At 41.1% G+C, this 20,420-nt stretch overlaps 1 protein-coding gene across 1 annotated transcript in view; it reads right to left on the reverse strand.

Annotated features, from left to right (window-relative positions):
- Positions 1-20,420, reverse strand: part of LOC116670157 (AT-rich interactive domain-containing protein 1B) — a 176,624-nt gene that overhangs the window by 108,756 nt on the left and 47,448 nt on the right. The window contains exon 4 of the mRNA XM_032500541.1: positions 5,293-5,397. Within this exon, the coding sequence (XP_032356432.1) occupies positions 5,293-5,397 (105 nt within the window). The remainder of the gene's footprint in view (positions 1-5,292; positions 5,398-20,420) is intronic.

The raw sequence follows: 20,420 nt of genomic DNA on the forward strand, positions 1-20,420 counted from the left end.
GTTGTTTTGTCTCCCTCCCTCCCATCTTTCCTCTGTTTAATTATTTGTAAAAATGTTGTTATATATTATTATTTTTCTGTTTGCCCCGGGATGCGTTCTTGTTTCAGTGTATTGTTTGTAACAGTCACTGTTTATTTCTTGAATATGTATTTGTTTTTAAATTGATCGCGAAAAAAAACCTACATTGTCCAGAATGACTCCCAGTAGATACAACAGTGTGTAGCTGTCAAATTTTGCCGTAACATACACCTAAAAGCCTTCAGGCAAAAATTACTTTATTGATTCCCATAGAGGAATTTTCTCTTGGTGTGTCCCTTCTCCACAGGGGATGATATAAAGTTGCAGAGGAGTGCTGGTACAGACACTTCAGCAGTGCAGATGTGACATGGCGGTTCAAACTTGGATCTTCCAACTAATTGCTGGCCTCTTTTCAGGTAGTCATCATTTCAAACTGTATCTGTAAACCTGTAGTGTAACTGAATCCCAATGCTTATTCCTCTCAAGGCTTTGCAGACATTTAAGTTGCTAAAATATTAAAAACAAGCTACAAATACTGAGCAACTGCATAATTAATACAACAGCGGCTACAAATATGGTGTCCGATATGATGCCAAGTGAATTCTCAAGGTTAGAAACAATGCTGAAGATGTGTACAGAGGAAAGACGTTTTCACCAAAGATCAATTCCACTTCCTGTGTGTCAGTGTTTTCAAGCTGTTGGGGAATAAATGGTATGGCCCCAGCAAAAACACGTGTTCCCGGCTCTTGAGGATCAAAAAACTACGCGTGTACATGAAACTGTGTGTGCACGCTAAATGATTCATGAGGAGCAAATGAAAACAGGCTGGCATACAAGCGGAAAAATAGCCTGTCTGCATTTTAGATGAAGCCGGGGTCCTCTGACTCGCTGTGTCATGATATCTGGGTCTGCGGTGAAACAGAGCAGAGGTGCAAACACGTATTATGTGTGCATGCGGTAGAAAATTTAAGGAGTGTGTGAGTGCCAGTGTGCGAAATAGTGCAAGTTTGGTACAAAAAAAACTCAAATCATATGGTAAATTATGGAATCCTGTGGAGCACATAGGGTCTGCCAACACTGATGGGACAATGAATCAATCACTCTCACTCATATTTGAACGAAAAGGTCTACAGGTTTAAGACTGGCGTGACCAGAAGCACCTCAGAGTGTGAAACTAGCTTCAGACTAGCTGTCCTATTCTCAGAGCCGCAATGTGTTCATAGCAGTGGCAGGGAGCTGCTGTGGCCTTCAGTGCTGTTGTCTGTTCTAAGAATAGGCAGCAGGGTCCATAGAACATCTCGTCTCAGAGTCTCCCTCTCTCCCCCTCCTACCCTAGAGTTTTTCTCTCCACATGCTGCAAGATATATATTAGAAGTATACATACAAAACGTAATCAAATTCCTACAGAGAAAACTTACTTTGTGTGACGGCTAATGCATTTTGTCAGTGTTCTAATGATCTCTTAAAATATTTGGTGAATGGTTTGCATCTACAGTATGTAATTTTGTATATTTTAAACCCTGTCCAAACCAATATGAGACATATTTTTCTTTCCACGAGTCCCTTCATGTTTTTCCTCATTCGTACTTTACCTAATTCCCTCTCTCCCCCGTCACTTACTTTCTTCCCTGTTCATCTCCCTTGCATTTCTATGCCTCCTTTTCTCCTCTCCTCTCCTCCCCCCTGTGTGCACTACTGTGGAGGCTGAATCTTACCCTGCTGGGTGACATTACTCTGTGCTGCCTGCTGGCCTGTCTGCCTGCATGGGGACTCTAAAATAAAACACAGCAGAGAGGAGAGCCTGAGTGAGAGCACATACTGTATAGGCAGCCTGACTGACATGCTCTGATAGAGCACATACACTGTGTGTGAAAATGCCTCACGGAGGACAGAATGTGTATCAAAGTGTGTGATGCGTGTGTGTTTGTGAGCCAAAGAGGTCTGTGTGAGGTGTGAGTGTGGCTGTAGTGAGAGAGATAGGGGAGGGGATGGGAGCAGGTCTCTCCAGCTGTGCCCTGTCAATCATTCATGACCTAACACTTGGAATAACAAAGGAGGGCAAGGTGGACAGGAGTGAGAGAGAAAAGACAGCGAGGGAGAGATAGCGTTTCTGAATTTTCCCTTTGGTCTAATGGTAAATAAGTCAAGGAGAGACAAATGAGCACTGAAAGACATGCAAAAATATTTTTCTCCATGTGTGTCTGCTTGTGTGTGTGTGCTAGTGTGAATAACATGTCGCTGCCAGAACCCCATAGCCTGAATTCAACATCCCTCACCCTGAACAAGTGACAAAAAGATAACCACGTTTCACTTCACCGCTTCACGCCCTCTCTCTCTCTTACTCATTCTCATCCTGCCCCCCCCCCGCTCTCTCTGTCTTTCCACATGGTTGGCCATCCTCTCCCATGTCCCAGAGGATGGAAGGCTGTGCGGCAGCTTGGCAGGCTGTCAGGGGAGCGCCGGAGAGCAGGGAACATGTAGTGACTGGAACAGAGGTGGCGGTGGGGTTTGGAAGGGGGATGTTGGATGTTGGGCTTAACCAGTTAAGCGATGTTAGGCAAAAGATGCAAATAGCTGAGGGTGCTACAGAGAGGAGACAGACACAGAGCTCTCACTCCTCCTCTATTTTTATGAACCACAAACCTCTCTGCCATACACAGCAGGAAATAACAAGGAACATCTGATGTATCTCATGGGACAAATGAACAGATAAGATGAAAAGTGTTGGCTTTTTTGTTAGAGATACAAACTATTTAAAACGTTTTTGGTTTTTACATAAAGTACAAACCAAAACCAAAAAAGAACTGTTGGTTTCACCTTTAGCTTACATTTACCTTTCTGTATTATTGTTGTCTTACTCTCACTGTGTGACGTGAAAATACTAGGGGAAGAAAATATAAGGGGGCAACTGGCAACTTTTCTCAGAAGTTTCACTATCGAGTTGTTTATCTTCTTAATAGATGATCTCTGCTCTGGCTCCTGACTTCACTATTGTGTGGAACTGGAGGAACAGGCTCAGCTAGCCCAAAGCAAGTCTGAAGAGGATAATATACTGTAAGAGGAATACTCTGGTGGCAATGTTAAGCCTATATTGAAAATCAGGTGAAGGTGAATGCCAGGTCAGTTAAAAATGATACACTGAAAGAGCTGCTGGTAAACATTAGAGTAACTGCTGACACCAAGAGGCGAGGCAATTGTTTGTTTTTATTAACACCAGCGTTAACACCACAGATACTGTACAATGATATGGAATAAAAGGCATGCCGTATCTCCAATAGATTTCATTTTAAAAGACTCATGGGGCACTGTGACTTGCATTTGTGATAAGTTACAAAAGCACTTTTTTCCTTTGGTCTCCCTTCAAAAATCCCGCCACATCCCACAGCAAACTCGTCCCAAAACAACAACATGACACTTTGCCGACCCACGCTCCCTCCCTCCTGACAGAGAGAAAGCGAAAAAAAGAGATGACAGCAGCTTTAGATCTGACATCAAACGCTGGCGATAGAGTGAGAAAGAGAGAGGGAGACAAAAAGCAGAATGACAGTTTGCTGGAAGAGCCTAGCAAACGCCGAGCAATTTCTCTCTGCTTCTCTCTGTCTCTCTCTCTCCTCTTCTATCTATCCATCTCTCTGTGTCTCTCTCTCATCAAAACCTGCGATTAGGATCTCGACGAGCCATGCACTATGGATGGGATCTGAAAACACATGGAGAACCCAAGGGGTAAAACGGCAGGATTAAAGTGGTGAGGGAATATGGGGTGATATCGGTGGTGGTTCAAATAGATCGTCCTCTCCTCGCCTTGCCTTACTCTCTTGCTCCAGATTCACACACTGATGCATCAAGGCCGTTTTGTCATTATAGCACAAGGGAGAAAAAAAAGAAGCTTTTATGATGCTACTTTAGAGGGACAGACAGAGAGGTAAAGGGAAGTGGGGGTACAACGTGAGGAAAATTGAAAATGAAAGGAAGAAATGCCAAGATAAAGCCGATGACGTACTATTAGTGTGTGACTATGTGTGCGCAAGCTAAAGAGCCGTAGGAATTAGAGGTGTAACAATACATCGGTCTGGATAGAAATTTTTATTCAACATCAGTGAGTCGATATTATATATACCAAGTAAAAATATCGATACATGTCGTCATCTTTAAAAAATCTTTCATATTTATTTATGTCTGGAAGAGCTTAGTAACAACACTGTCAAATTATATTTTAGTTACTTTTTGTCAATGTGTAAAAAAGGTAACTGATTGTGTTAAATTGGCTTATGTATTGGTCGCAGGCCCCTGCACCGAATCAAAATCGTATCGGGGAAGACTTTTGGATATCAGTAAATATTGTTTTGTTGTCCAAAGAATAAATATAAAATTGTGTTGTGATGAAATGTGTGATTTACAGCCCTAGTAGGAATCATTCGGAAAACAGACTGCCGCTGATTGGAATCAAAGCAGAGTCGGTGTTCGTTACACAACCAATGAACAAAAACTTTAAACGTCTATGGAAAATAGTATGGCTTCCTTTGAGTTCAGACACTTAATTTCCTTCCTTGCAGTTTTTTCCTCCACTCTTGAGGGAGTTCCAAAGTATCTGGTAAATTAAACGGCACACACCTCAAGCAGTGCCAATATTTGCGACCATTTGCAAATGTCTATTTATTCTCTTCTTGAAAATGCCGAAGAGCTGTGAGGGGAGAAATGATAGAGTAGAACCCGATTTGTTTAGCCAAAAAACTGGAGCAGCCCACATCTCTCACCCCTCATTCCTTCTCAATTACTCCTCCAGTCAACCTGCTTAACGATTTTTAGTCCGCCCAAATGACAAATGCGTGTGGCTTTGCATGTGGGACTGTGTGCATTAACAAGAATGCTTGTGTCCGTGCATATGCTTTTCTGTGCATGTGGGTGTATGTGTGAGTGAGTACATGATGCTTTGACCACGTGCTGACGCATATGGCCTTTTTGCCTTTGGAATGGACGCCAGTCAAAACACAGACATAAGCTCTGAAATTAGCAGTCAAATCCATGTCTCCCACGGTACATGAGACAAAGAGGCATGTCACAGGATGAGCAAAGACATCTGATTGGACAGAAAAGCTTACAACTGAATGTAACAGTAAACCGGAAAATACAGGAAGTGGAAGGTTGAGGCTTGATGAGATGTCACTCACACACACACACACACACAGACACACAGAATATTTTCCCTAATGTGTAATTCTGTATGTATCAAATTTGGTGATACTTAATGGGTCAACAGAACTGTCAATCACTAACCGGCAGACTGGACGGGCGGTCCTGGGAGACGCCATCCTCATTGTTGGCTTTCCCGGAGTTCCCTGGGGGGGGACCCCTGGAGCCGTACGTCTCCTGCTGGGCCTCCTATAAATAAAAACAGTGAGAGAAACACAGAGAGTCATTTACAGTACATCTAGGATTGATACATTAAAAGGATTTATTTGACAGTATCTTGCCAATATTTTTGAGCTCTGAAGGGGATTCTAAATTAGGGTATTCAAAAAACTGTATAACATGTGTTTTGGCAGCTATGAGAGGAAAAGTCCAGCATATAATGCAATAAAAAATGCTTGAGTAATTTTAAAACATTGTCATTACAGTGTTCTTTGTCTATCATCATGTTAAAGGAACATGCCGACTTATTGTGACTTTAGTTTATTCATCGTATCCCGCAGAGTTAGATAAGTTCATACATACCCTTCTCGTATCCGTGCGTGTCGTAACTCTGTCTGACGCACCCACCGCTACCCTAGCTTACCACAGATGATGGAGGTAACCGGCTCCATCTAGCCTACTGCTCCCAGTAAGGGACAAAATAACGTCAACATGTTCCTATTTACATGTTGTGATTTGTATAGTCACAGCATGTACAATTAACAAGGTCACAATAGACACAGCCACCTTCTAACCGTATACATCATGGGAACTACAGTATTCACAGAAGCCGAAGTACTGCTACTTGGGCGGAGTGATTAGCGTAACACCTGAAAAGCACCGTTGTTACTCTCTGCTCCTCACCACGAGGCTTCTCAGGTGCTGCTAGCATCTGTGGTAAGCTAGGGTAGCGGTGGGTGTGTCAGAAAGTTACAACACGCAAGGAGATGAGAAGGGTATGTATGGAGATCTCAAACTCTGGGGGATGCGGTGAATAAGCTTAAGTCCCAATAAGTCGGTGTGTTTCTATAAGTTAACTAATAAATAAATAACTGAATGCAGGTCAAATTTGTCTCTGATATAGAAATTTGAAGGATTCTTGCTTTTAACGTAAGTACATTTATGTATATGTGCGTGACAAAAAGACAAAAAAGTCAAAGTTTTTAGTAGATTCTTTGTTCTTCCATATATTGGTAGTGACATTGACTCAAAGGTGCGGCATCCTTGGAGTTGAACCATTATGTCTCCTTCAAAACACTAGTTATGTCAACAACACTTCAGTTATGATGAAAATTGTCTAAATGTGTGTGACAGAGATTGAGAGAATGAGTCGGACTGATAGGCCTGTAATTAAGACGCTGATTCCCAGTTAGATCAAGTCACAACACAAAGAGGCTTTTTGAACAAGGAAATGCACACACGTACGCAGGCGCATGCACGCACACACACTCACACACAAAGAGATAAAGTACATTTAGACTGAAAAGACATCCAAACATGAGCACACCATACACCAATTCATTTTAAACTAATCCCAGCCTAACCACCCACTAATCCTCGAATAAAAAATAAAAAAACTTGACACATGCACGCGCACACACACACACACACACACACACACACACACACACACACACACACCACCCAACCACACACACACAGAGTCCTATGTCAATCTAAGTCATTTTCTTTCCTCTGTAATCACAAGCCTATCTAGTGTAAACCAATTTTCTCCCCATTGTCGGAGGTGTTGCCCTCTCCCTCTCCCTCCTTCCCTCTCCCTCTTCTTTTCATTCACCGCGGAGGTCGTTCTTCCATCATGTTAAGCGTCGGCACCACAATGGCAACTTGTTAAAGAGCTCTGTGTGGAAGGATTAGTGATAACTGATCGGTGAGACGCGGCGAGAGATCACACGTGAGTGCTTGGAACACACAACATACGTACACACAGAGCCACACAATTATGATTTACTGCATGCACGCCACGCACACACACACACACACACACACACACACACACACACACACACACACACACACGGTGCGTTCAGGTTTTTACTTTTAAATTCCATTTTTCCCCACAGTTTGATTTCTTATCTGTTGTGTGATTATACTGTAGTAGGTGGGCAATATTCCTGTCAGCTAGGTGATATAATTTTATAGCTGAAGATTATCCTTCACAGCAAGAGATGTATCATGTGAAATGGATCTATCATTAGAGCATTAAATGGGTCGTAATTTTTACTTCCAGGGTAACTGATACGGTACCAATTCGGTACTTTTGTGCATTCTTTATGAAATCATATATACGGTTTTATACACTCCATACGTTACATGTAAAGTTACATTTGCATGCTGCTGAAGCAGCAGACGTGCACACACATAGACAAACAGATAATGTATTAATTCATCCATTATAATTTAATGACCTTAAATGCCCTATCGTAGTCCATTCAAATCACATTTCAACATTTCAATTATTAGCCAATTAAATGACTGAAGGACTAATTCTTAAAATATAGAAAATGTTAAATACCCTAATGATTCCTGAAATGTTAATTATTTTATATATGTAGGCTGTGGTGGACCCTTACTTAAAATACATTCTTGTCATGAAGTGAACTCTTAACTCTTGAATTGGTATTGTCATGCTTCACCCACTGATTTACTGTCTCCCTTGTGCAGTTTTCTTAAATCTGGTCCTGCAGTTTTGTTGTTCATTGTAAGGTCCCTATATATGTTCCAACGATATCTGCCTTATATTTCTGCCTTATGTTTCAATAAGGATCACTTGTATTCATCGAACCCTCAACTAATTTATGATAAAACGTTTCAATTATTTTTGTTTTCTTAGCTAATAGATGGAGAATGATAGCATGTCAGCAACATAAAAAATTACAGGAACATTGGCATTATGGGAGTGTCCTGTGTCCACAATTTGTGGATGTAAAATATTTATGGTTGATATGTGATTCAAAACATGAAGCAGATAGTTCTACTAGTGCGCAGTTTTTCGTTAAGTTAAAGCAACTGGATTTTGGCAAAAAAATAAACTCATAATGACAGTTTTATTGATGTATTGATATGGTCATCATTTTCAAAACAGATGCATGTTATAAGACTTTTGTAAATCAGGTGATTTATTTTTTTCATTGATTTAATTAATTACAAGGTTGAGTGTTCACAGTAAGTGAAAAAAGCAAGGATATATAAGGTGTCAAACAAGTACAAAAACAAATTCCTCATTTCTACCTGCTGATATTCTAAATAATATTTGTGCTTGTAATAGCTAGTGTGTCGGTGTGTGTGATGACACTTGTGCGACTTGTGGGACTAAATTGTCTTATGTGACTTATTTTCAGGTTTCTTGTAAAAGACATTTTGATTTCCATTAGATTTTCTGAATAAATAAGTTTTTATTCAAAAAATAAACACAGTGAAAATAGTCAGCCAAATAAATGGAACTTTGAGCCATAATCTTGCCGCAATAGCTCTCTTATTCCAATCTTAAAACCGAAAAAAACCTGGACGCATGCCACACGTCAGGCTTTTATTACATGGTCTGAAGTGCTTCGTTTGGAGCAGATACCCATCATAGACACAAATACACTCCCACAGGTAAATAACGGCACGGGAAGGAGGGAAGACGGGCGGGAGGAGAAGAAGAAATAGAGGCCAGGAAATGCATGGTGGCTTTCTGACTGATGGACAACTGTGTTCATCGCACACACACGGACACGCACATGCACGCACGCGCACACACACACACACACACACACACACACACACACACACACTTTAGTTCACTGATTAAAAAAAAAAGGTAATAATGCTCACATAGACTGACAGTTGAAATGAGAACAGAAGAGTGGCTGCAGACCAAAGTACAATATTTACTCAGGCATGGAAGTAAGTGTCTGTGTGTGTGTGTGTGTATGCGCATACTTGAGGGGATACCCATTTTATTTGGGTCAAAATTAGGTTAGCCTCATACTACTGTTTACATTCATGTTCTTACATCCCAGTGTCAACTGTAATATGGACAGAGGGTGATAGAGATAGAAACAGAGACTGGGAGGAGGGAGGGCAGATGCTGACAGAGAAATACAGAAGGTGAGATCCAAACGAGATAGAGAAGGGGAAAAGGAGAAGGTAGGAAAGCACTGGGAGAGAGAGAGAGAGGAAATAAAGAGAGAGAACCAGCGGTGAAAAAAGACTAGAAAAAGCAAGTGCAAGAGAACATCAGAGGCAAATGAAGGAGTGCTGCGAGAGCATCCTTTCATTTGAGTTTTTTCCAGTCCATTGTCTCAAAATCCCATTTCCCAGCTAATTTAGAAGCTTCTAAAATACACTCCACTCCATACCTTAAGCCTTAGGCCACAGCTAATCCTGTCTTCACACACACACATATACGTGCACACACAGAGACACGCTCATTCATTCCGTGCTTTTCAAAAGACTTCTTCTTGGCATAGTAGAAACGAATGAAGGATATTGAAGGCAAGCGTTTGAAGTACATGAGGGAATGCAGGAATCAAACTGTGAGTTAAATGCTATTAGACAGCTGTGTGGAGAGGCAGTGTAATATTAGATTTGATTGAATAGATGACTGCTGAATGTGGTGTAATATATAAAGCTGAAGAGGCTTTATGCAGACGCAAATCAATATCGCAGCACCATGTTAATCCCAGCCACTAAGGAACGGAAGTCAGTCAGTAGGTGTGAAATGTTCGGAAAGCAAAAACTTGTTAATGTTGTGTGCTGACGATTGTTTGGAATATGAGACTTGCATGTTCTGTTTCAAACTTAGTCCGGTTTGTTGTTTCATTTTTTTAACTGTGTCAGGATGACTTTGTTAAAGAGAAACGAAAGAGTTCAAAGGTCGATCAAAGTTGTGCTATGGAACAACAACTCATCGAGCTAGCATTTTAACTATTTAGGTCCCATATTGTAAAACGTTAGATGTATTTTTTTTATTATAAAGCAGGTAAAGGTGCTATATAAATACTGTAAAAATATTAGAACGCTTAATCCACAGCAAAACGCACACAGTCCTTATTCAGAAACAATGTCTTTCATCGAGCCATCACAACATCACTGTAATAAAAGTAGAAAGTGCCACTACAGTGCCGTTACAGTCATTTCCCCGGCTGCAATGACAGTGCAGAGACGTCGAAAAAGCAGATGTGAAAGCCCCGAAAACACTGACCAATCAGACCAGACTGGGCTTTTCAGAAGGGGGGCAGGCACGTAAACGAAGGGTTTCAGACAGAAGGTATGATGAAACTGAATGCGTTTTGTTTTCTGAACATTTAAGCATGTAAACAAGTTCCAGTAGAAACCCACAACACACATATGAACCTGAAAATGAGCATGATAGGGGAAACAGTAAACAGTATGACATACAACCAATTTGGCATATCCTTTCTTTTTTGGAGCACACCTAATTTAAAAATGTTGTATTGAGCCTTTTTGGTTGGTTGCACTGCACACTTTTTACCTCTATATTCAAGCAGGGAGCAAGGTGAAATGTTGCTTCGCTTTGCTTGTATGAGTTTGATTGCTTCGGAAAACAGGCAATAAAACTGTCATGACAGCAAGCACATTTGATGCCACCACTTGACACAACAGAAAGCAGCAGGAGCAAAATTCACAGCCATTACGTTAAGCTGATTTTGGCTGACATCTGTCTCAATCTCCTTTTTTTTTTTTTTTTTATAAAAACAGCGAGAAAAACAAAAGAGTTACTTGACAATATATTTCAGCTTTATTTTTTGAACATTTTAACATGCATGCTTTTTAATCCTTTTTTTCCCAGCGCCTTTGTCTGCTCTGGGCTATCTTGCTTTTATAAACTTTATGTGCAGATGTCGGTGTTTTTTGTCACACACTGGCTCTCGCTTTATCATAAGGTAAAATACATTTCTCAGTATCTCTTACTCACATCCTCTGTTATTTTCGGTGTTGGCTGTGCTTTTCCTACCTTTTGTCTTAATTAAGTTAACATCATATTTTTATTTTTTTGCTCCTCCCTTCCCTTAACATCCCCTCTCCTCTCAGTATTAACTGCTCCTTCACTCTGCATCACTCACTTCCTTCTTTCTCTTCTTCCTCTCTGTCCATACCCTCCTTATTCTCTTCCTTTCTCCACACCTTTCACATCTCTCAAACTCCATTCCCATCTATTTCTTCTTCTCCATCCCTCTCTCTTTTCCTATCACCCAATTCATCCCCCTTTAACTTCCCATCCCACCTTAATTTCTCCAACCCTCTCTCCCTTCCTGTCTCCAGCCGTTCTCCTCATGACTACCAAATGAATTAGTCACCCCCCTTTTTCCCCTGCACCTTGGCAGATGCACATCTCCACAAAATCTCACGCTAATGCCATTAATATTCATTAAAAATTAAGCTTAATTGCGTGTCTTTAGGAGAGAGGCCCATAATCCCCCTCCCCTAAACACACTGCCTAAACCAACAAACCACCCCCCCCCCCCCCCCACACACCACACACACAACAAACACACAACACCAACACACACACACACACACACACACACACACACACACACACACACACATGAACCTCAGTGCATTTGGCATCACCTGCCACATTACCTCAAGGACAGGGAGTCTCTGGTGTCCATTGGGAAGTCCCTGAGAAGCATCTCTTCTTACATATATCCACTCAGATATACTAGGTTAGTCACTAGGGGGAAAAAGGTAATGGTGAGTTCAGAAGAGGAAGAGGTGAGGAGTGTGTTTCCTGCTGTATCTTTTATTTATATTATTTTTTTAAGATTATTTTTTTCAGGGCCTTTTAGGCCTTTATTTCCATAGGACAGATGAAGACCTAAAAGAGAGAGGGGGAGAGACATGCAGCAAAGGCCCGCAGGTTTGGAGTCAAACCCGCGGCTGCTGGGTCGAGGAGTAAAACTCTATCTATGTGAGCTTGCTCTAACAACTGAGCCAACCCGGCCACACTTCCTGCTGTCTTTATGTGTGTATGTCCTGCTCTCTACCGGTAATTACTGTTAAAGGCAGCATTTTTATCTGATGGGGGGGGGGGGGGCACACATCCATATTCAACACCCCACGTTCACACACACATTGGTTCAGACTTGCTGATCCGCACACATGCTCACACCAATCAGACTGACTAAACCATAATTAAAGCAACAATCAGCAGTGAAAGCGAGCTACACCGTGTTCTGAAAAATATGACAAATCAACATTGGATTATGATTTGCTTGTCTTTCATGTTTTCTTGACACTTACATCTTTTGATCAATTCCATAATATTTGGAAAACCATTGCAGTTATATTCTGGTTATGTCAGGTATGCTAAATGTGCTAAATATATTATAGGGCAGACCTACTTCGGTCTCCTGCAACTGCCTTTTATAAGTGTGTTGGTTAGACGGCATGTAAATGATGGGCATTTATTCCAGGGCACAGTCTATTATTATCATCACAGGAAAGGTGACATTAGAATGGAAACAGTTGATGTATGTGCATGTGTATGCAAAGATGCCTGGGTGTGTGTATACCTATTCACCTGTGAGGTATGTGAGGGGTTGTGTGTGTGTGTATATGTGTGTGTGTGTGTGTGTGTGTGTGTGTGTGTAGCCTATCTTAATGGGTCCATTTGTAGCAGGGCCTGTTCTAGGGCTGTGTCCTTCAGATTGGATTCTATCTCAGCAATCCCCCTGACCTTTACCACAAAGACACTACAAGAGAGGACCAGAGCTCCAACACAGGACACATACACACACACTTTCTTCTTTCTTGCCCACATAAACAGAAACACACATGCAACACAGAAAGTAATGTGCATGCACAGACAAACACACAGGCAGGCCATCCCTTAGGGATGATGTCAGATGTAGCTGACAGTGTTAGTTGCAGATGCAGTTGCCAAGGCTTTCATTTTCATTCCTCTACACATGCTAATCAAATAAGAGGAAGTCTTTGTACGATCTTCACTTCACACACTTTTCGCAAGTGCCCATCACCAACACCCCCATCTGCCCATTCACTTCAATTGCTTTGGCTCACAGTTAAAGAGGACATCCACCCAAACTGGTGTACACCCACATGACTTTTGCTAAAGCACGGAGGAACAATAGCTGTGTGTTGGCGAGCTCGACTTTGACGTGTTTTTGGTGTTTTCTCTTTCTCTCTATGTCTGTGAAGTCTGTATCCAGGAACAAATGTAGCGACATTTCCTAACAAATGGCAGTTAAATGAGGCCCCTAGGGTGCTGTGCCGCTAACTACCGGCCCCCTTTTTTCTAAGCCATTATGATTGTCCTAACCGTTCCAAAAACACCTCTCCCGTTCTTGTTCATTTGCATTTGAATTACAGCTCGGCTGTACAAAAACAAACATAAATCAAAAAATGGAAAAAAGAAGAAGAAAAAAAAGTGGCGCTTCTAGTCGAGCAATTAGCGAGTGTCAGTCAACGTGGAGGTAAAAAAAAAAAAAAAACTCTAAATTAAAAACATTGTCTCAAACACATGCAGACACACTATCACACACACACACACACGCTCATACAAAACCTAGCTGACATATACAGCATATATATATATATATATATATATATATATATATATTTCTTTTTCTTTCAATTTTATCATTTAGTTTTTGCCTGAAAACTCATCAAGCTTAAGTGCTCGTCAGCAGCAGCCAATCGGAGTGTGGCAGGCCCAGGGTTGCCGTGGCGATATGCGGGGACATTTAGAGGACTCCGATAAACTCTGCCATTTAAAAGGTTATGACAATTAACGTGGCTCTCCGCAAATTACCACTGCCAGACCTTTACCCATGGACGTCTCTCTCTCCCTCTTATCACCCCGCAACCAGCCTCACTCTCTCTCTACCTCCTCCTCTCTCTCGCCATATGCCCTCCATTTCCGCAGCCTGTCCTCCCTCCATCCCTCGCTCCCTCCCTCTTACTGTCTACCGCCTTCCAGCCAGCAGCACTTTATTATCCTGTTAATTAACAGAGTTCTTCACTTAATATTCAAATGGTGACCAATTTATGACATTGAACTTTGGGTGTGACACACAACACACACACACACACACACACACACACACACACACACACACAACACAACCACACAAACCCTCCTTGCACTCTCACCACATCATTCACTCTTGCGTCAAACACAATCCTTCCTGCCTCTCATTTCCTCTGTCCTGTCCCCTCAACGTCCCCTCCATCTCTCCACCGCATTGCCAAGGTGAGCTCCCATTTTGACATGAGAAAGAGAGAGAGAGACTGTTAGAGTGTGTCTGTGTGTGTGTGCATTGAGGGGCAGTCACTGTATGCAGCGGGGGGGTGGCGGGTATAAAGTCAGGAGGGCAGGTCGCGAAAGGCTCGACGGCCTTTTAATTAACCTGGTGTGATTAAAAAGCGGGGGTGGCAGAGGGTGGGGGAAAGGGCCTGTGGGTGCAGCCGGTGGGGGAGGAGTGGGAAGGTGGACAGACAGGAAGTGGGAAATGACACTCTGGAAGAAGAGAAAGGTAAAGGAGCCAGGTGATGTGCCAGTTTATGAGCACCCTATATATTCAAAGTAAAACATGTTTTTTTTTTTAAATATTAGCAATTAGAATACAGAATGACTTTGGAATTCTTGACTTTGGAAACAGAAGTTTACAAAATAATCTTACCACAAGGCAAATTAAGTGACATTTCTGGAGCATTTGATTAACGCTTGATCTACAAGCATGCAGACTGCATATTATATACACAATATGCAATGTACATCACTGCTGTTCATTGAAAACCATGCATGTCCAAATTTGGTGATTTAGAATTTTTCAAATGAATTGAAGGATTAAATGTATGGACTGTAAAAATGCCACTGCTTCTTACAAACACATCTAAAAACCCATTGAAATATCTAAAGCAAATGCATTGTCACACAGATGAAAACAGGACTGTTTTTCTTCTGCCGTTTTGGAGAATGAAGAAAACAGGACACCAACAATATGCTCAGGTTTCAAAGCTAAATTTGACAACTTTCCAGTGATCTGAACATTTCCTTCTGTCATATAACAGTATGTCAGAGGAGGGCAGAAAGGCAGCAGTTACTGTCTTTTCAAAATAAAAGTAAAATAGTATTGAAAGCTTGAACTGCCAGCCCAGGAGCTTTCACCCTAGTTTTTTAGTTTACACCACATGGTGGACATGTGATGTTGTGCTCATGAGCATCACTTATCTAAACCAATGAATCAGTTTCCTTCAATGTAGGTCCCTGTAAAGTGAGCTTGTCTCCTCCAATCAGCTGAGAGCTCTTCTATGCCACAGCACCGCTCCCCAGAGCCTACTCTCAGAGAGGAAGAGGAAATAGTTAAGACCAACAGAGGAAAGGACCAGTGGGATCAGTTTCACAGAGGAGAGGGGATAGAAGGGTTTTTACTACGGGGAGTAAATGTCACAGGGAATGACTTCCTTCTTCAAAGACGAGCAGTCAAATCCCAACAACTCTACTATACACCCAAATACCACTCAGTGGCATATTCACCGTACAGTTTACATTATACAAAAACAAGGCCAAGCTATATTCTGTTGCATGTAATTACTCTCTAAACATAAATATAACACTGTTTCTTGGCAAACAAATAAATAGTGGATGCTCCATGGAATAGCTGATCAAAGCCAGTACCATGTTCTCACAACATTATGAGTTTAAGTCTGGCAGCGGGCCAATGTTGCATTTCACCTCCTTTCTCTCTACCCCCTCTACATCCTGTCACTCTCCAGTGTATACTACCCAATAAAGCAAACATGCCATAAAAGTAATCTCCAAATTCTTGAAATCACAGCTCTCTCATTTCCGTTTTTATGAGGTAGAAAATATTAGACAGTAACAAAATATCATGCACTTCATCTTTTGAAGAGGAAGAAAGGGCACCAATTTTCTCCTTCTAAGTGATTTGTCTCACGCTGTAATAGAATCCAACAATCAGACCAGAAACATTAGAGTCACGGTATTTATAGGGTCTGTTAAAATATACTGTACTTCCAGAAAAGCGGCTTAAATATTTCTTTCACAAAGTAAAAATTATTTTCTATTGCCTTGATTCAATGTCGTGTAGTGGAAAGTGACATGTTTGTACACAAATAAGAAACCCAGTAATGCATGAGGTCAAAAAGCCCTTTCAAAGCCTATTTCTTATGACACAGTGTTTCTGAAAACTACCACTGACAATCATCATTTTTATTCAAACAACCACAGCACTCTATTAAACTACCAGCAAACCACCCACATTTATTTTTCTTCAAAATCTACTTCTTCTGTTATACTGTACATTTTGTATTTTTTCATATCAGTCTTGATGTCTTAAAAATGTCATTTTAGCCTGCTCTGCTCCTCGCTATCAGATGAGGTCACAGCAGTGCAATAGGCTCAAAAAAGAAAAGAAAGACGGCATTTTCACTTCGACTTCTTACAAAAAACAGCTAATAGCGGTTGGTTGCAGAGAAAATTTGGTGTCAAAGGCAGCTGGAATGGTTCCATCAACTGGAGGATGTCCTATGACTAGGGTTAATGGGAGTGGAGTGGGGGGAAAGGAACTGCGGAGAGCGCCGGAAGAAAAAAATAAAGAACTTTTCAGCTTGGCTCTCTCAGAGTAATACAGGGTCACGAAACGAGGGTCAAAACCACAATGACATCCTAATCTGGCGTGCGCTTATAATTGTGTGTGTGTGTGTGTGTGTGTAATCCGTTCCGTGCGGCTCACATCATGTCTCATTTCAGCCCAGAATCACAGACAAAGGTCACCGTTTGACCTTTTCACAGCTCTGAATTGCTGCAGCACACTCGGCTGATTAGTGTACACAGACACACACAGACACACACAGACACACTTATACAAAAACTGATAGAAAGACGCACACTCTCTCAGAACAGAAAAATGAAAGCACACCAAATATTATCAGTAATCTTGGCTAACAGCACTGTGTAAGTTCAATTGTTTACTTTTGGATCCAAAATCAAAGACAGGGACCTAGTTTCTTTGTTATTTAAATGTGTTCTGGTATTTTCTGGTTTCTTTCCCTCTCTAAATTCCTCTCTCACTCAATCGATGGACAATTAACTTTGTCTTAATGCCACTGCAGAGGTTTTGTTTTTGTTATGTGTAAAATGTCATGTTTTTTAATAATCAATACTGTGTATTTTCCATAACCATTTGAACATAAACTGCTGAAATAAATTGAGTAGCTGGACCTGGATTTTGCATTTGTTCCAAAAGATGGAATTGGTGTAGCCGAGTGCAAAATACACTGACGTGCCAAAACCCCACCTCTGTTCCAAGGAATCTAGGCAATTACAACTGTACGTTTTCACAGTCTGTATATGTACCCTGTTACGTTTCAGATGAATTGGACTACTAGTTGGAACGATTGTCCTTTTACTGTATTTGTCCATTACTAGCTAGGTTTCTTGTGAAAGTTCACTTCCCACATCAAGCCAAAATGTATAAATGTAATGTAAATGTAAAAGTATGGGAGCTGGGAGCTTATTAGTCAGGAGAAAGAGTGGATTTAGTTGGTCTACAGTTTGATGGCGAGTAGACAGAAATCAGGAGGTGTCGGCACATTGCCTGCTGTGTTGCCGGGACATTAAATTCTATATAGCTTTAACACATAGAAATGGTTTCTTGATTAAAGGTAAAGACAGCGGGGAGCCACATTGATGCAGTGGCTGCTGGAGGTATTGCTGCTTTTATGCAGTGATAACAACCCTGTGTGCTGATTGAAACATTTTCCCAAAGTGGCGTGCAAGCTTAACAAAGAAAACCAAAGGGAAACCAGCTCCATGGTCACCCCAGCAGTTGGCATAGCAACCAATATGGGACCTAGCAGCACAGGTGAAACAGGGCTTGGCCAATCAGAGTGCTTGGTCAGGACTACCTGGTGTGTAAATGTCAGCGAGGGTCAATTGCCACCACATCATCAACGATGATGAAAACACACCATTACTGTCACAAAATGTCAACCTGGCCACGGATCTCAGCCTTTCCTAGTTAGGGTGAATAATGTTTGTTCAGTAGGGTGCACAGTTTGTGTGAGGAAACAAGAGTAAGTGCTTTTTTTCACTGCAAGACAAAAGGCATGCTGGCTGAAGTGTTCACTCAGTATGAAAATTACTATGCTGAGACTAACGACTTCTTTTTTTTGACAACCGGCTTTTGTGTTCACAATGGCTTTTTGCTTGGCTATTTGTCTTGGTGTGCTCAATATGCAAGGCTGTCTAAAGGAAGGTTTAACTAAATCTCTTTAAATCACAATATAACTACATAGACAGATACAATTACATCACTGCCAAATGGCATCAACTAGTGCAGAAGCTAAATAGGTCTATTCACATTTGTGAACTACTAATGCCGCAATACGGCGTCTAGGACAAAAAAGGGATATATTAAAAAATAAATAAAAACGCTGTCCATGTTGCCCTGTGCTGTTGCATGCTTTTAAATTCTAGAAAATAAAAATACTTGCAAAGGAAAAGGTTCTGCATAGCACACCTTTCTGTGAATGTCCTGATCTATGCTATGTTTTTATGTATTTTATACACCTCTTTCTTGTTCTGTCTAGGGATGTTAAAATAGCAGTTTTTCCTTCCCTGACACTGATTTCAATACCTGAACTTGCGGCCAATACTGAGTACGGACCCAATACCAGTGTGTTACCAGGGCCATTATACACACACATTATTTTTTAACAGCTGTGTACTAGTAACCTTGCAGCCGTATGCTAGTAACCTTGCAGGGATGTGATATGATTGCTATCATTGTTGTATGGCTTGGCTCAGGCTTGGCCTTTGTAAAACATAAACAAATACATACAGAGAACCAATGCTGTACAACTTTCTTTATAGCAAAAAAAGAACATGAACAAACTACTTTAAAGTTTTATTTTGGGGGGCTAAATTACGTGGTATCTGGTATCTGTCCTGTAGAGATGAGCTGTAAGTTGGGATATCTTTATCAAAACTGATGGCTTTTTTCGGTGATCATTCTGCTCTATAGTGGGAGAGGTACAAATCATTCATGTGTATAAACATACCAAATCCCTCTCCTGCAAGGTCTACTTCAAGTCTGGCATACAATTTTAACTTTAAGTAAAGTAAGTATTTGAGGTTAAAGTACAGATAAGAACTTTTAAAATGTTGAATTGTTGATGTATTGATATGAAAGCAGCATTTTAATTTTTATATATTTACATGCTCCTCAGTATTGCAATCACAAACTTGCTATTTTAAATTTAAAAAAAAAACAAAGATTGGATATGGACTAATATAGCCAATATCAATGAGTTAAAACATGCCTTTATCAGCCCTGATGCTGATCTTGCAGAATGGCTCGGGGCATCCCTACTTCACTCATCTTTCCTGTTCTGCTTCTTCCTGTCTTCTCCTTTCCCTCCCTGTTCTGTCTGATCATTCCTTTCCTTTTCATTTCTGTTGTAATCTCGCCCGTCTTGTATTGTTTTTTCTCCGGCTCAGTTTTGTTCTGTTTTGTTCTGATCTAGGGCACTGCTGCTAGCCAGAGTCACTCCACGCAGGCTGATAGATCCCTCTGGCTGCAGAGTGGATGGAAAACACATGGGCAGCCTTCACTCAACTCAACAACAACTGCTTGAACCCAGCCTCCCAACGGAAAACTTCAACAGAACATCATGCTGAAACTTGGCAAGACAAGTCTTAATCCAAATCTGTGCAACAGGCCTTTTGTTGTACTGAGGATTCTTTTTGCACAGGCGGGTTTGTATGCACAGAAAATCTACAATATGTTTTTATACATTTAAAAGTTTATGCTACTACCTCTCATGTATAATGTTTGTTAATAATGCAACCAATACACCAGGCACGTTGGACAACCGACACACCCCACACAAACGCATGCATATGTACACATCTCAGCACCATTAAAATATTAAAATGCAAAAAAAAAGAGTTGGCTGAAATACCTTTCCTGCTGATATTTCATCAGCTACGTCTGATATGCTGCACATCTATGTGTAACGGATATATTTATTCATATGCAAAAATATGTAACGTGTTGAGTTATGGTAATGATTTGCATTTATTCTCATGGCATGTACTGCACTTTAGGCTTGGTTACAGCTTAAGGGCTTGGCAATTTTTCTTCCAAACAGGAAACAGCACAGTGGATGTCTGGGTTTGAGAGTGTGTGTGTGTGTGTGTGTGTGTGTGT

This window comes from Etheostoma spectabile, chromosome 20 (genome assembly GCF_008692095.1).
Source record: "Etheostoma spectabile isolate EspeVRDwgs_2016 chromosome 20, UIUC_Espe_1.0, whole genome shotgun sequence".
Classification (NCBI taxonomy): Eukaryota; Metazoa; Chordata; class Actinopteri; order Perciformes; family Percidae; genus Etheostoma; species Etheostoma spectabile.